The sequence below is a fragment of the Prosopis cineraria genome, unplaced genomic scaffold (assembly GCF_029017545.1).
Source record: "Prosopis cineraria cultivar Desert tree isolate PC_DT_omini unplaced genomic scaffold, ASM2901754v1 PC3, whole genome shotgun sequence".
Lineage (NCBI taxonomy): Eukaryota > Viridiplantae > Streptophyta > Magnoliopsida > Fabales > Fabaceae > Prosopis > Prosopis cineraria.
Genome location: NW_026555334.1, coordinates 9,071,911 through 9,088,988, shown reverse-complemented (window position 1 = coordinate 9,088,988; position 17,078 = coordinate 9,071,911). Strand labels below are relative to the sequence as shown.

At 27.9% G+C, this 17,078-nt stretch overlaps 1 protein-coding gene across 2 annotated transcripts; it reads left to right on the top strand.

Moving 5' to 3' along the window:
* Positions 1-6,276: 6,276 nt before the first annotated feature.
* On the top strand, positions 6,277-11,209 carry LOC129306868 (polyadenylate-binding protein 3-like). 2 transcript variants are annotated; one of them, XM_054947639.1, is made up of 6 exons: positions 6,277-6,442; positions 6,564-6,666; positions 7,459-7,529; positions 10,384-10,575; positions 10,661-10,788; positions 10,876-11,209. In XM_054947639.1, exons 1-6 carry the CDS (start codon positions 6,395-6,397, stop codon positions 10,922-10,924), a joined length of 591 nt encoding a protein of 196 aa, XP_054803614.1. In that variant the 5' UTR covers positions 6,277-6,394; the 3' UTR covers positions 10,925-11,209. The 2 variants fall into 2 exon arrangements, with proteins under 2 accessions (XP_054803614.1, XP_054803615.1); XM_054947640.1 differs by lacking the exons at positions 6,277-6,442; positions 6,564-6,666 and adding an exon at positions 7,673-8,860 and having other exon boundaries at positions 7,476-7,529.
* Positions 11,210-17,078: the final 5,869 nt, after the last annotated feature.

Here is a 17,078-nt window from a genome sequence, read left to right as displayed (position 1 = left end):
AAATGCTCACACAGACTAAGGTACAGACCCCTTCTCCAAGAGAAGAGTAACACATTTACTAACAAATCTATCCTGTATAACATTCACTCTTGCATGTACCCTTTCACCATATAGGACATAGAACCCCATTTTTTTAAAAAAAAAATGGAATGTGGGATGCCACTGAATCGTTAAAATTTCTTTGACAAATGCAAATAAATGATACTCTTTTCATTTCAATTTATAAAATATTTTTAAAAATAATTTTACATCCTAAAATATAAAACATTTTGATATAAATAATATTTTATTAATGATGCTATTTGAACCAAAATTGACACATTGGGCCAACTCAACCCTTTTCTAAAAAATCAAGCCAACAAATGCTTTTCTAATGTTAAGATTCTCATTATATTCTCTCTTTAAAATTCTTTTATAAATAGAGTATTAAATAAAAGATATTTTTAAAAATCTATATTTTGTTTTGAAAAAGTAATGTCATACAATAAATTTAATAAACTTTATTAATATATATAATTTTATTTAAAAATTTTTATAAATTATAAAAAAGGTGGAATGATAGACTCATATTGATGCCAAAGTGAAGAACAACTCTTTTTTTTTATTTAATTATATAAGGGCAAGCTAGATACATAAAGGCCATGTAGGATTGATAACTGAACTTCTCATCTTTCACCGTTAAGTAGGCATAAACCTAGGTTTAGGGGGATAGGGGCATAACATCTCTTGATTATAAATTGGGGAAATTTTCACTTGCCCCTTCCAAAAATTATCCTTTGCCGCCCCTAAAATATTGCTCTTGCATTGCTTGGGCTTTTTAAAAATTTTAGTCTTCACAGCCTAAATATTTTCTCAATCATACAATCAAGGAATCAAGGAAGTTAATATTATTTATATTGGTAATTTTTAAAAGTTAGATTGGTAACTTTGAATCTTTCGTTAAGGGATAGCATTCTAATCAAATTTTTGGTGATAAATGCATTATTCTTGGTGGTGATTTTCGACAAATCATTTCTATAATACCTAAAGGTACAAGGACTATCATTGTTAAATTTGTATTAGTTCTTTTTATTTTTGGAATCATGGTACAGTTTTTTATTTGACAAAAGAATATATGAGATTGCCATGTGCTTCGTCAAGGTATGATCATGATAAGTTGCATAGGTTTTCCAAATCGTTGTTGGATGTCGGTGATGGTAAGTTAGGTCTCCCTCATGATGGAGAAGTAGATATTGAGATCCCCCAGAAACTGTTGATAATTGATTAAGGATCCTATCAGTTTAATCATCTTTTCAACATATCCAGATATGGTGGAGAGGTTGTCTAATTATAATTAATTCAATAATATAATAATTCTTGCACCAATAATTGAATGTGTGAATTAGTTGAATGATCATATGTGTTCTATTTTTTCTGTTGATTCTATTGAGTATTTTAGTTGTGATACTATCTACAAATCTATATAAGACAGTAACTTATTTGATGATTTGTACAATTGATTTTTTAAACACTATAAATAGCTTTAGATTGCCTCCTCACAAGTTATGTTTGAAAGTTGGAACACCAATAATGCTATTGAAGAATATTAATCAATCTTTTGGTCTTTGAAATGGAATGAGATTGCATGTAAATAATGTTATCTTGATAAATCTATGATTGAAGTTGTAAATATGAATGGGTTAAAGTCTAATAACAAGGTGCTAATACATCGTATGGATATGAATTCTTTTAAAAATAGGTGGCCTTACTAAATGAAAAGAAGATAGTTTTCAATCATACTTTCATTTGCTAGGAACAATTAACAAGAGTTAAAATCAATCTTTACATTAGGTTGAAGTATATCTACTGAAGCCCATTTTCACCCATGGTCAATTGTATGTTACTCTATCTAGGGTTAGAAGTATTGATAGTTTAAAGATACTGCTATCCAACAATGGTAATCATGCTTAAAAAACAACCAATATTGTATGTAGAGAAGTTTCTCAGAATCTGCATAGATCAGTTGGTGATGATGATTGAGCAGTGTTTCATGCAATATTCTAATGAATTGGTTCCTATTTCTTTTTTTTTTTTCTTTTCACCAAGCACGTAATTTAGTGTGAATTTATTCCCTTCTATGTTAACTATTTTGTCGCCTGACCTTTATTCTACATTTGTCAATTGAGTGCATTGTTTAAATTCACTCTTATATTTTTAGTTCTTGATTAAGTAGCATATTAGACAATGAAATTACATGCTTTGAATTTATTTTATTTTCTTGCATTATTTCTTTTTTTTGTTTTCATTTATCATCTGTAAGCATATGCTTCCTATGCATTGCATAGGGGAGTTAATACTGGTTATATAAATATAAAAGTATAATAAAATATTGTAATTTTTTTCAACTCCTTGAATAAAATATTAAATTTTATTTTGTCAAAGATGACAAGGTTATATTCTTTAATTTTAAATTTCTACTCATTCATATTCAAAGCTAACACTATTTTAATAAAAAAGAAAAATATTTTTTTCATTAAAAAAAGAGTACATAACATATTAATAGTTACTACTTAATTATTTACAAGTATCCTTCTATTGAAAGCAATCATATTTGAGGTATGCTTGGATACTAAATGTAAAAACCTCTACTAACAGGGATTCAAATATTGGTTCATTACATTGAAAGAAACTAGCCACTTTCTGGTAGAGCGAACTCCCGTTGATATTTTCTATGTATTTAATTTTATGAATTTAATATATATCTAGAATTATATTTCAAAAATATTAATATTTATTTGATATATTTTTTTGGTAACAATATTTGAAATATATTTTTGACCCCACTAACAAAATTTTCTGAGTTCCGTCACTGCCATTAAGGGCAAGTTTCATGTCATTGGGTCATGAAGTCCTTGATATTTCAATATCAATACATAAATAAATAATTTAATGAAATACTCTATGCCTCTTAAATTATAAAAATAATTTTTTAAAAAATTCATTATCTCAAAATATAAGACAATTTAAGAAATGATTAAGAGTGTAGGGACATTTTTGAAACTTTATAATTTTTTTTGAAAAAATAAGTTTGTAAAGTATCATTATTGAATTTTATTAGTACATATAATCTTGTCTGAAATTATCTTATAATTTAGGATGAAAGGAGTGGTATAATTGACTTATTTATCTTTCTAAATTGGATATGTTTTTTTTTTTCTCGATGCTAAAATGGATATGTTATACTACCACTCAAAAAATGCATCCCAATTTAGTCTAAAAAAAAACAAAAGAAATGCACCCCAAATAAGGAAATTGGGATTGGTTTTGGGCGGTGGGGGAGAGGCTTGGCTGTTTTTTTACAAGTAAAATACGGTGATTTCCTTCATTTTGCTAAAATTATAAATATCTTCCTTCTATTCTTAAAGCACACACTTTAATCTAATTTTTAATACCATTAGAATATTTTATTCTAAAATACTTATTTTTTTATTTGTAATTATATTAAAATTTTAGAATTATTATTTTACCCTTGCAATCTATCTAGTCTCTTTCCCAATTTAAAAAACTTTAAATAATTAAGTTTATGGATATTTAAATAAATAATTTAATTTTTTTTGTTAAAATTAATACTCCTTCCGTTCAAAACTATAAGACATTTTTTGAAAAATTAGATGTAAAAAAATATAAGACATTTTTAGTCTTTTGAGATGCACTCATTGTCTTTTTTTCAAAAATGCCCTTATTGATAATGACTTTATATTTATTATATGTATTTAATAGGGATAAATATGAAAAGATAAAGTTACTTTGAAAGTAGGTAATAACTTTATTGAGGGGTAAGATTCAGTTAAAAATACCTTATATTTTTTAATAGAGAGAGTATAAATTATATTGAATAATTTATTATATTAAATTCTTATTTCATTAAATGTTTTAACTGCGTGTTTGAAATATTATTTTTAGCAATTTATATATTTAAATTTTAGAAAATGTTATTAAATAAATATGTTTATATAATTAAAAAATTAAAATATAAATTAAAAAAAACCTTTATATTTAAAGAAGGGGTATTTTGACTTAATATATATGGCTTAATGGCCAATTAAAGGTTAGGTGAATGAAAATAATTTTAAAAATAAAAGGAATATTTGTGTTTTTGAATTATTTATACTAGGAGAAGTTGACATAAGTTTTTAAAATAGAAGGTAAGCGTACGTAATTAAAGTAAAATAGAGAATGAATCAGAGCATTTTACTTCTTCTTCTTCTTCTTATTCTTTTTTTTTGGGTCTGCCCATTAGCTATTTATTTATTTATGAATTTAAAATTTTGAGTCACCTTAATGCTATCCATAATTATTGTATTTAAAAATTATAAAATTGTAATTATTTTTCAATAACGGAGAAGTACTATTATTTTGAAAGGTTGTATTTTTTATTAGATTCTATAAAATTTATTTTTTATGTTTTATTTATTAGTATGTTGCAATTTTATTCCATGCTTTAATTTTCATGTATGTTATTTGATATTAAAAAAATATAGAAAAATGGCGAATTTCAAGGCTGATCTATAGGCCCATGTATTAAAAGTTGGCTTGTTCAATGACTATGATATTATCTTTGAATTAGAATTCTACCAACTATATATTATTTGGCAATATTACGTTTGTGATGTTTTAATTTATATGTTGCTATGTTGTGATTACTAACATATAATTTTTGTGCGAAAAAGCCAATAATTTTTTTTGGATGAAAAAAGCCAATAATTCTAGGACAAGTCTTGATACAGTGAAACTCTACACTCTGTCAGTGTTCATATTCATATCACAGTATGACTAACAAAGTTAGTGTAAGTTCATGTTATTTTCCAATCATGTGTTACTTTTTTAGTAAGTTTATATTTTTTAAAGGAAAAACACAATCTTAAATCTTTATATTTCATCATTTTTGTTTTTAGTTCTTATAATTTTTTTTAGTATTTTCAATCCATATACCTTCAAAAACACTAGAAAAAACTATAAAAATAAAAAATAAAATTTGATAATATTATAAAAACCAAATGCTATGTTTTCTCTTTTTTAAATATGCTCCTGCTAATGTGTAAGTTTATACACTATAAGTTGAGTTTGTTAAATTAGAAATCATGTATCAGTGAGCACTTGGATCAATTGGTAAAGGAGTTAATCTAACTTAATTAATTAGAGGTTTAAGTTTAAGGCATAAATATATAACTATGATTAAATTCTTGGTATGCGATTCAAAAAGGCAGCTGGCAAGCAGTGATTGGATTAGCATGAGCCAAAGACCTATAATATCCGAGCTTGCAAAATTTGATACCATATCAATAATTAAAAAAAGAAAAGAAAAGAAAAACTTCTACAGCTGAACCCCGTATATACACCGTTACGAGTCACTTAGTTTGGCTGGTATGGTTGGATTGGCCCAATTTTCCTTTCCATATAGAGCACTGGAAACTACACACGTATATTATGCCTAATATGTAAAAACTAAAAATCGAAAAGAAAAGAATAGCACTTCAAAGGTTAGTTTTAAGGATTTAGGTCATAACCTATATAAGATTATTGGTTTATTTGTTTAAGGTTAAGAAATAAATAATTTTTATGTTGTTTAAAAATTTTATAAAAAAATTATTTTATAAAAAATAAACATTATTCTATGTTTGATTATAATAATTAAAAAATTAATTATTAGTTAGTCATTTTTAAATTTTATGATATTTTTTATTTTTTAATGATTTATTATTATATTATTTCAAAATTTATAATATTTTTATGTATTTTATTTCTTTAAAACATATTCTCATATCTACAGTATTAGATGATTTTTAAAAACTACTTAAAATAATTTCTTAAAATAATTAAAAATTTGTTTTTAAATTTTGATTATTTTTAAAAGTTTAAACAAACATAACAAAATTAAAAAATCATAAAATAATTTTTTTAACAATTAAACAGTTTTTTCATGAAATAAGTTAAAACAAACAAGTCCATAAATGTAATTAAATTTTAATATTGATATGAAAACTCTATTAATAAGTGAGTCATGAAGTGTTTTCAAAATTTAACTCACCTAAATTTTTAATAAAAAAATAAAACTTAAAGCTAGTAAAAAATGAATTAAAATTAAATAAAAAAGTTAAGAAATTAAAATAAAACCATTTTTTGCCCAAAATTTAAAATAAAGCTTTAAATAATAGTTTTTTATTTTTTGAAAATCCAACCATATGACTGTAAATAAGATTTTTCATTGCTTGGCGTTAAGTTCGTTTTGCCCGAATAAACATTTGTTGAGCACTGAAACAGGAGAGGAGGGGCAAAAACATAACAGCCAGGGGAGGTCAGAAAGGTCTCGCCGCTTCAGAGGCAGGCGCCGGTGGTTCCCTGTAACGGAGAAGACATGGAAAATGACGACGTCGACATGCAAAGCGCCGATAACAATGAAGCAGTAACGCTTCCTTCTCATCTAAGTTTATTTCGTGACTAAACCTCGGGTTTATTTTCATTTTTTGTATAAAATCTAAAACCCTAAGTCATTCAAGCATCAATGTGAAATGCGGTTGATGTAGGAATTGGATGACATGAAGAAACGCTTGAAGGAGATGGAAGATGAAGCGGCTGCCCTGCGAGAAATGCAGGCCAAGGTGGAGAAGGAAATGGGCTCCGTGCAAGGTGCTTTCTTTCGTGTCTTGTTGCAACAAGTTTATTTTAATTTTTTTAATTATAATTTTAATTTATGTAAATTGCCCCTTTTTTGTGGAGAAAATTGAGTTCCTTTATTTACTGTTTTTCTTCTTCATGTGAAATAATCCGTGTTGTATAAGCATTGGGTTGAATTGGCCATGCCTAACTAAGTTTATCTCGATTTCTTTGTTCTGCGTTGATAATATAATCCCTAATACCCTTTTTGTTTGTCTTAAGTTTCTTTTTCTTCCATTGTTTTTTTGGTCAAACTAGTTCTCACTGATAAACTGGCAATTGAGAATTTGCTTGTTACTTGGAAATGGTAATACATTACACATTATGCAATCGATTTGTTCATGCTTCATAGGTTAAGAATTTGGGTTTGTAATGGAAAGTCTGGGAAGGAATCTCTAACTTGGTTCTGACTTCTGGGTATTAAGACATTTCAAGCACTTACTGCATCCGTACATGTTCTCAACTTGATTCAAGCAAACTGTATTTAAATAGAAAAATAAGTTATAAGAAACTCTCTTTCAGCGAGGGAAATCAGATCATTCTTTTCTTGCTCTTCAATGAACGATGAAAAGATCTCTCTCTCTCTCTCTCTCTGTGGAATTTTCTGTTTTCTCTTTTTCCATTATTATTCTTCTTCCCTTGAGCATGGATATCACATATTTGTTAGTAAAATTACAATAGATGTATTTTATTTAATTGGTAATTTCCATTTAGTCACACATATATGCCTGTGCTCCTTCTATATTGATTCCTATCTCCTAATAGATCCCGCTAATGCTGCTGCAAGTCAGGCCAATAGAGAGGAAATAGATTCTCGGTCAGTCTTTGTAGGCAATGTGAGCTCTCTTCCCCTGTTTACGTTATCTATATTGTTATCTGTTCTACTACAGTACCTGATTTACTCTCGTCAGTCATTACTATCTGTTCTGCATCCAAATTTCATAAATTTTAAGGCTTTCTCCTCTTCTTTACACTGCAGATTTGGAATAACACAACACAAAGCTAGATAGAACTTAGGGTAAATTTTAATAAGACCTACTAAGAGAGAGGTGAGGAAAAAGGAGGAGAAAAGGGGCAAAATTCTGTTGGTTAGATAATTAGTTTGATATAAGAAGATTGTGGAACAATTAGTGCAAGGATTTTACGCTGAAAATCTTTCTCTTGATAGTCACCATGAGGAGATATAACAACCAGATGATAATACTTTGGGCACTATAATAGGACTATCTTATTGATTGCTGGAGGGTCCTAGCTTGAAATTAAATGCCACAGTTGAATTTGGCATGTGATTTGGGGGGGAAAAAAAAGAAATCTGTCAACACCAAGTCAATAGGTGGAGCTTACATTGCTCAATAGTGGCCATTCTCAAGTTACGATATTTCCTGGCACATGTTTCTTTTCCTGCACAGTGATACCAATCTGCTATTAGCTTTTAGCAGGTTCTTGTTGGAGTTTCTTAGCGAAGTTGTCAAAGTTCTCTGTGTCTGCTGGTGATGGAATTCCTTGCCTTCCAACCAATTACTGAATAATTAATGGATTGGAATTCACCGTTCTTTCCTGGCAAATTCTGATATTTTATAATACTTTGTATGATTCATGTAACTAACTTTACTTAATGGGATAAGGCTTGTTATTTTTATTGTTAATGTTGAATGTAGCCCTAAAACTTTTTTGTTTTATATTTGTTTTTTAAATGGTGGCATCTTGTTTTGACAAAATGTTTAGCAACTATTGCACAGCACACTGCCATCTACAAGTTTTCTGGTTTATTAATGCTGCAGTGGGAGGAGGAAAGAAAAATTAAAAAATATATCTAGTGGAAATACAAAATATACCTGAAAAAAAGACAAATTGGAAGGATTGAAAAGAGGGTAAGAATTAAAAAAAATTTTCTTGTTAGAATTTAAGTTCCTGGTTCTGTGAAAATACATATTTTAATAGAAAGAGAATGAGGTACAAACACATGTAAAAATTTACAGCTAGCATACTTTCCACATCTATATAATGGAATGAACAGAGAAATTAGATTGGAGATCAAGAACCTGCATTCATACTGTTGAGAAGACCACATTCTTCAGAATCCCAAAGACCATCTGTGGGCATCTTCCTAATTGCGAAGCAAAAGGCTGCTCTTCGCCTGGAAGTATGCAGGTGTTCTTTCCTTATGGTGAGGGGTCCTGATTTTCCTTTTTCCTCTTTTGGGATTAGAGGGAATTTCATTGCTTTTTCTTTAATTCTTGTTTGCTAGTCCTGTTTTCCATAATTCACGGGCTAATACACTGAATCACATTTATTTAAGTTGCATGACATCTTTGTAAGGTTTTTTTATTGAACTGCAATACAAGTAGTTATTGATAATTAACTTTTCCTAAATTGATTGGTATCCTGAAAGGAGAATATTGAGAAACTCCATATAAAATAATGGAGTTCCTGCATCCATGATGGACTCAGTTTTTGACAATGTGATTTATTTTTTTTAATTTACTTATTCTGGAGAGACTATGGAGAAACTACATGCATATAAATCATTGCCTTTTTTTTTTTACTTATTCTTGAGAGACTATGGAGAAACTACATGCATATAAATCATTGCCTAGAAGAAAGCTGGAGTGACTCTGATGCAACCCTTGCAAATGCTCCAGAAATTATATGAGAAGTACCTCCTACCTTAATTAGAAGTAATGAGATTAACAGTATTTAGAAAAGCAGACTGGGCCAGCTTGTCCGATTAGTTAACTGGTGAATTGGACCCTAGTTCTGTCTGGAAGCTCTTAGAAGTTGGCCATGCAATGAATTGGTCAAAGACCAGAAAAACCGGGAAACCAGATAACTAAATGGTTCATCCAGTTCTGATAAACCAATGAACCTGTCATGGTACTGAAGTAACATTAGTCTGCTTTCCCTCCTTTTTATGGCCTCCCACTCACAATTCCCCAGGTTTCCTACATGATGTGGGACTTCAGTTTTTACTTGTACCTGTCTGCGGTGGCGAGACTTGATTTATTGGGTGTTGCATGCCTCTAATTAATGATTTCTCAGTTTTAATTTCCAATTATTTGCTCCGGCCAGCAGTCACTAATTCCCCCCAAATGAGACACTAATTTGGCTTAGTTTTCTGGTGCAATAAGATACTAAGACCCCTTGCTTCACTCTCTTTGACATCCTGACATTTTTCTTTCTGTTTCACCACTTCCGACACATCAAATTGGGCATTATTGTTGGGGGGGGGGGGGAGAACCATCTGGTTAGATGAGTAGAGATGTAGAGGGGAAGAAATTTTGTATGACTCACTTAAGTGGTTGTGGCCATTCAAGCCTCCATGCAAGGGGTGGGGGAGCAATTGATGGCATGGTTTTTCTTCTCCAAGCTTTTCTCTACTCTTTCTATTGTGTCGAGTGATAAAGGTGCTTTTACGCCGAATGAATTCGCCAGTATGACAAAATGGCTTTTCAGAGAAAAGATAGACAACAACAATAAAGGGTAAAACACACATCAGCTATCTGAGATACTAAAGTCTATTGCCTAAATTTTACCTTGTTCCTAATCCCCTCACAGTCCACCTTTTATGACTCTTCCCTAATTAAATCCTCTCATAGTATGACAAAATTTCTGGCTATCTTCTGATAGAGGTTTTGGCTAGAATTGTTTTCTTGACATTTTATAGTATCTTGGATTTGAAATTCTCTACAGGTAGATTATTCATGTACTCCTGAAGAAGTGCAGCAGCATTTCCAATCATGTGGAACAGTAAACAGGGTCACCATTCGTACTGACAAGTTTGGCCAACCCAAGGGTTATGCCTATGTGGAGTTCCTTGAGGCAGAGGCTGTTCAGGAGGCACTTCTGCTGAATGAATCTGAGCTACATGGGCGTCAGTTGAAGGTTAGAGCAAGAGTTTCTGATTAGCTTTTAACAGAAATGTATTGCTTCCCATATTTCTACCTATGTCATAATCTTGATATTTCAGGTAACAGCCAAGAGGACCAACATACCTGGGATGAAGCAGTATCGTCCCCGCCGGCCCAATCCTTTTATGGGGTTTCGAGGAAGGGCCCCATATGCACCTCCTTTTGCTTATTCGCCTTATGGATATGGGTATGTTGTTCTGAGTTCTTACCTCCCCAATGGATATAGGTCTCAATGCGACTGTGACTTAATAATAGCCTTCTCTGTTAACTGCAGGAAGGTTCCAAGGTTCAGAATGCCAATGCGTTATAGCCCCTACTATTGAATATCCATTTCTGCAGAGACTGATCTATTCGATCTATGAATGGACATAATGGTTCCTTTCTTCTTGTTCTTATGTTTCCCACTGGTGATGCCTTGGGCATAAGATATGAAGGGGGTTTTGTGACCACCTGTGCTAGTGTGGTCGGTCTTTGAGGATTAAACCATGATATAGCGGTAAACATTGTAAAATTGTGGTGCTTGCATTTACTTTGCTTTGATATTGTTTTGATGATGTTCTTTGTAAAAGTTGCCTTCGTGAATGTGGTCATATATTGGCTTCTGGTAATTTATTTTTCTCCATGTGCAAGTCGCCTGGTTTTCATGCTTTAAGCTGTAACTGGTAATTATGGTTTCTTATGTAAAGGAAATAAGCTAATACCTGAGGCTCTCTCATGATTATACGATCTGAAAAGGAGAAACGGAGAAGCATACTTGACTAAATATGAAGAGATTACCGAAGTATATTAAACATAACTTTACGTTGTGTATGATTGTGTTAATTTATTTATCTCGGGAATTAGATTTTTCTAAATTTCACTTGTCATCAACCAACTATCATCAATCAATTATACATGTGGAAGTTAAAGTAAAAGGTGCTACTATCAAAATATGAAACATTTTGATAAAAATGGTATTTCATTAATGTCTTTTCAATGTCACACTTTGCATTATTTTTTCTCTCTTTAACATTTCTTTTATTAAAAGATGTAAGGTATTTTTTAAAAGGTTGTGTGTTTAAAAATAAAAGATATTTTTAATCTTTTAAAGTATAATTATTATCTTTATTTTGTCAAAAGTTCTTGTCTTTAACAAATTATTTTATATTTATTTTAAAGTGAAACATTCTATTTAATAGGGATTAATATAAGAAAATAAGATTAGTTTAAAGATAAGTAATTATTTTATTAATAGTGAGATTTAGTTAAAAATATTTTATATTTTTTGAAGGAGGAGTATTATTTGACAAATAAAGTACTTCCTCCGTTAAAAAAATATAAGGCATTTTTAATTAAATTTTATCTCCAATAAAGTAGTTATCTACTTTTAAATTAACCTTTTTTTTATATTTATTGTTATTAAACATATTACAATTAATATAAAGTCATTATCAATAAGGTAATTTTGAACAAAAAAGCAATGATTACACCTCAAAAGATTAAAAATACTTTATATTTTTTAACATTCAATTTCTAAAAAATCAGAGAAACTATTAAATTAAAGATATTTTTAGACGTTTATATTTTTCTTTTAAAAAAATAAGGCTATAAAGTATATTCAATAAATTATATTGGTATGTGATTTTGTTTAATTGTATCTTATAAATTGAGATGGGGGAATATTATTTTAACAAGTTAGTTGCTTAATTCTTTTTTTTTCTTTTTGAGAAAAAAGCTATAATTAAACCCATAAAACAAAGTATTAAATTCTCTTAATCCAAATCTCCTACTCTTATAACTTAGTGAAGGAATCAGTGAAGTATTTCATGTGATAAAAAATATAGAATATTGTTTACCTGGGTAGTATTTTTTTTTTAAATGAAAACTGGAACTATTAATAAAAAAATCACAAATTAATTAGTAGTATTTAAAGATCTCCTTTCATCATCCACCACTTTTATACAGTACATTGTGAGTTGATCAAATGTTTGGTAATTACATATTCTACCCTGTTTATCTAGGTAGTATTAATATTAGTTTAAAATGTAAGACACTTTGCAAAATGTCATAACATTAAATTCTTTTTTATTTTACAAATATCCTTCTTAATTGTATTATACAAAGATATATAAGGAAAAAAAATTAAAGGCAATAGATTAATTTCAATTAGATGGTAATATTGGAAAAATAATAATATATTTTTATTATTTTAATGATGCAATCAATTTTTGTGGAGTAGTTGAAAGCATGTTATATTTTAGAACGGAAGAAAGGTAACACCTGACATGAGTGGAATTGGCTCTTCCCATGCAATCCTGTCCTCACTTTTTGTTCTTGTCAGGTGTAGTATGCGTTGTACCACAAGGCTTCAACCTGATCATGGTTAGCTATGGCAGAACCCTTCTTTAATTCCGTCGACAAAAAGGGTAAAAACAAAAAAAAAAAAAAAGGTATTAAAATCTCAGTTGTGCTTGAAAGCTAACATGTACCTAACATGTTATCTCGTATATAAATTTGAGGGTTTTTTTTTCCACACTTTGAGTCAATTGAATTATGGAGATATAATATCTATCATCTTTATACTTTTTTAGGTTAATATGCAATTTAAACATAAAAATATAGATCTGGCTATTTAAATTTTAAACTTTTAACAAATATATTTTAAATTTTAAATAATTAAAATTAAAGTAATTTCGTTTCAATTTGATGGATGCTTGTTGAAACTTAATGTTGGGATGAAATTGTCTCAATTTTAATTGTTTAAAATTTAAAATATACCTATTAAAAGTTTAAGATTCAAATCTTTTATGGACCTATAATTCAGGATTTAAATTACATATTAACCCTATTTTTTTCTAATAAAAATCATCTAAATTTAAAAATACAAGATAAAGGAAGTACTTATAGCTCAGGAGTATCTAATCATTTTTCTTGAATCGAGAGAAACAATTACGACTAGTTTAGTCTTTTTCAAGGAAAAATTCATATCAACTAAACCTTGCAAATAATTAACCTCTAAATGTTTTTTTATTGTAAATAAATAATACTTTCTCCTGTCCTAAATGTGAAAACCAGTTGGGAGCTTGTTTTGGTCCTAGATGTAAGATTTTAATCTCATTTATCTCTCATCTTTATTATTTTTATCAGGCTACCTCTATAATAAGATTCTTATATGATATATAAGCTATGTTAATATTCTCCAATTTAAATTATTAAAAGGACGAGTCCGTCAAGAAAATCAACACTTACTCTTTACAAATAGCTAACTTAATTTTTTTTAATTTATATGAATTTATTAACAGACTCTCATGTTTATATTTATGATTGAAGGGAGTAACATCTACTCAAATTATTGCCCGAAGAAAATAAGTTCTGTATGCCCCATCAGTTTTCTGGTCAAAATTGACTTGGATGAACAGATGATGTTTGGTTTGAACTTATTCAAGCCACCAATAATATGGTTTTCTTGTCAATAAAATTTAGAAACTTTGGCATTCAAATGACTGAATATTATAGTTTCTTTTACCATGATGAATACTCCTTTCATTAAAAAAATATAAGATATTTTTAATCGAATCTCACCCTTTAATAAAGTAGTTACTTACTTTTAAACTAACTCTGTCTTTTCATATTTATCTCTATTAAACATCCTACAATAAATATAAAGACAGCCATTGATAGAGGTACTTGTTAAAAAAAAGACAATGATTACACCTTAAAAAATTAAAAATACCTTACATTTTTTAAAATTCAACTCTTCAAAAAATGTCTTACATTTTTAACTAAGGGAGTATTACATTCCCTCAATTCAATATTATAAAATATTTTTAATTAATTTACACTTCTAATAAGTTAATTAATCACATTTTTTATGTTTTATTTTAATAAGTGATCTTAAATAAAAACCTTATGTTACACTCCTAATTTAAAATATTTTAAAAAAATCATATTAATTATATTTTAAAATATTTTATATTTTTGGTCCTTGTAGTTTTGATCCAGTTGTAACTCAGTCGCTCAACTTTGACTCGTTATAACTTAGTCTATAAAATTTTGACTCAATTATAAATTAATCCCTGAACTTTTTCCCTTATAATTTAATCCTTAAAATTTTAACTTCTTAAATATTGGTCCTTATATTTTAAAAAATTTAATGATAAAGATTAAAAATATTTTAAAATTTTTTATATTTATAATATATATAAAAATTAAAAGGATTTAATAATTTAAAATATTAGTAATAAATTTTAAAATATTTTTAATCTTTATAATTTTATTTTTTAAAATACAAGGATCAATATTTAAGAAGTTAAAACTTCAGGGACTAAATTAAAAAAATAAAGTTTAAGGATTAATTTACAACTAAGTCAAAACTTTAGGGACTGGATTATAATAAGTTAAAGTTAGATATTGAGTTATAATTAAGTTAAAATTATAAGGACTAAAAGATTAATTTTTTCTATTTTTTATCATGAAAATTTAAAAAGGTACTTCATCCGTTTTAAATTACAAGACACTTTTAGACAAAATTTTACATACCAACAAATCTCATTAAATATATTTAACAACCTTATCTTTTCAAAATAAAAATATAAACTTTTCAAAATACCCATCATTTATTATATTAAAAAGAGAAAGGATGAAAATTAATTATAGAGAGAGAAAAAATAATATTAAAATTAATATATTTAATAAAATTTTAATATATTTAAAGTGTCTTATATTTTAAAATAATTTTTTTTAAAAAAATATTCTATAATTTAAGATGAAAAGTGTGTTTTTATAATATCATTGAAGCGAGAGTCGTACATGTATCCATACATTTCATAACCAAGAAGGAATATTCCTTGATTCTGTAAAGACGAGACCTTCTACGCTTCTACTATAATAGTCTAGTAGGCCATTCTGGATTAGGATCATAGTTTAAAGCACAACTCAACTCAAAGATTGAAATCTAACTGATAAGACCTGGTCTAAAGTGTGAAAGCTATCAATGGCTCAGAGGGTTCGTGCTTTTATTTGGTTAATGTTAAAGGGTAGACTCCTTACTAATTCAGAACGACACCGAAGAACGATGATCCTGACTCAAGGTTGCTCTTTATGCAATTCTAATATTGAAAATATCAATCATGCTCTCAGAGATTGTCCTTTTGCTACATCTGTCTGGAGAAAAATACTTCCGATCGACATTTACATTGATTTTCTTGAGAAAGATTTACAATCTTGGTTCATAGAGTGCCTGCATAATTCTCAACTGAATATTTTTTGGAAGATTGAGCTAAGTATTACCTGTTGAAAACTTTGGAATATAAGGAACAGACGCATTTTCACTGATGAAGTTTTTATCCCTACAAGTATGCTCTCCCAAATTGGTGCTATTGTTAATCACACTTTAAGATGCTTTTTCACTTATACATGTTTGATGTAATTTTTTGAGTTTTGCTTTAGTGTTTCTCTCAGGAACCTTGTACAGTTTTTCTCTCATTGCTATTGAATATCTCATTGCACTCAAAAAAAAGCAGTTCTATTGATCATTCCACTCTAGTTAGTGTTGGCGTGCATGTATTTTAAAATATTTACCCAGTTTAATATTATACCCCTTAACTAAAAAATATAAAATATTTTTTGAAAAATTAAATATTTAAAAATATAAATTATTTTTAATTTTTTAAAATATAATTATTATCTTTTTTAAAGTGTATTTATTGAATAAATTATTTTATATTTATTTTAAAGTCAAAAATTCTATTAAATAAGGGTAAATATAAAAAGATATAGTTAGTTTAAAATAAATAACTGCTTTATTAAGGGTGAGATTTGATTAAAAATATTTTATATTTTAAATGGAGGGAGTATGTGCTTTTAATCAAGTTATATTTTTTAATAAATTAGTTAAGTATTTTTAAAATTATATATTCTTTTTATATTTATTTTAAGAAAGCATCTCAATTAAAAAACTTATTAATTACACCTCTTAATTTAGAATGCTTTTGGAAAACATTATAAATTCTTATTTGAAAGATTCAAAATACTTTATATTTTTTAACATTTTATTATGTATAAGTATTTAAAACTAAATGCACAGATATTACCCATTTTCTATATACTGCTCCCTCTACTTGTAAATATAAGAAAATATAATCAATTCATACAGTTTTAAAAAGTTAAGTTTAATAATTATGTCTAAAATTTTTAAAAAAATAGACTAAATTATTTTTATAATTAATGAAAGAGAAAACATAATTTGAAATCTCTGTACTTTACTCAAAGTTTATTATAAGTCCTTGCATTTTTTTTTGTTATAGAAAAACTCAAGCAAAATGTAAGGACTCAAAATTATATTTTTTCTTAATAAAATAAATTTGTCTAGTAAAAATAAATATTGATTTTATGAGAAATAATTTTTTTAAAAATGTAATACATATTTCTTTAAATTTATAATTTTATTTATAAATAAAAAAAAAATATATGACATACTCCCTCCGTTAAAAAATATAA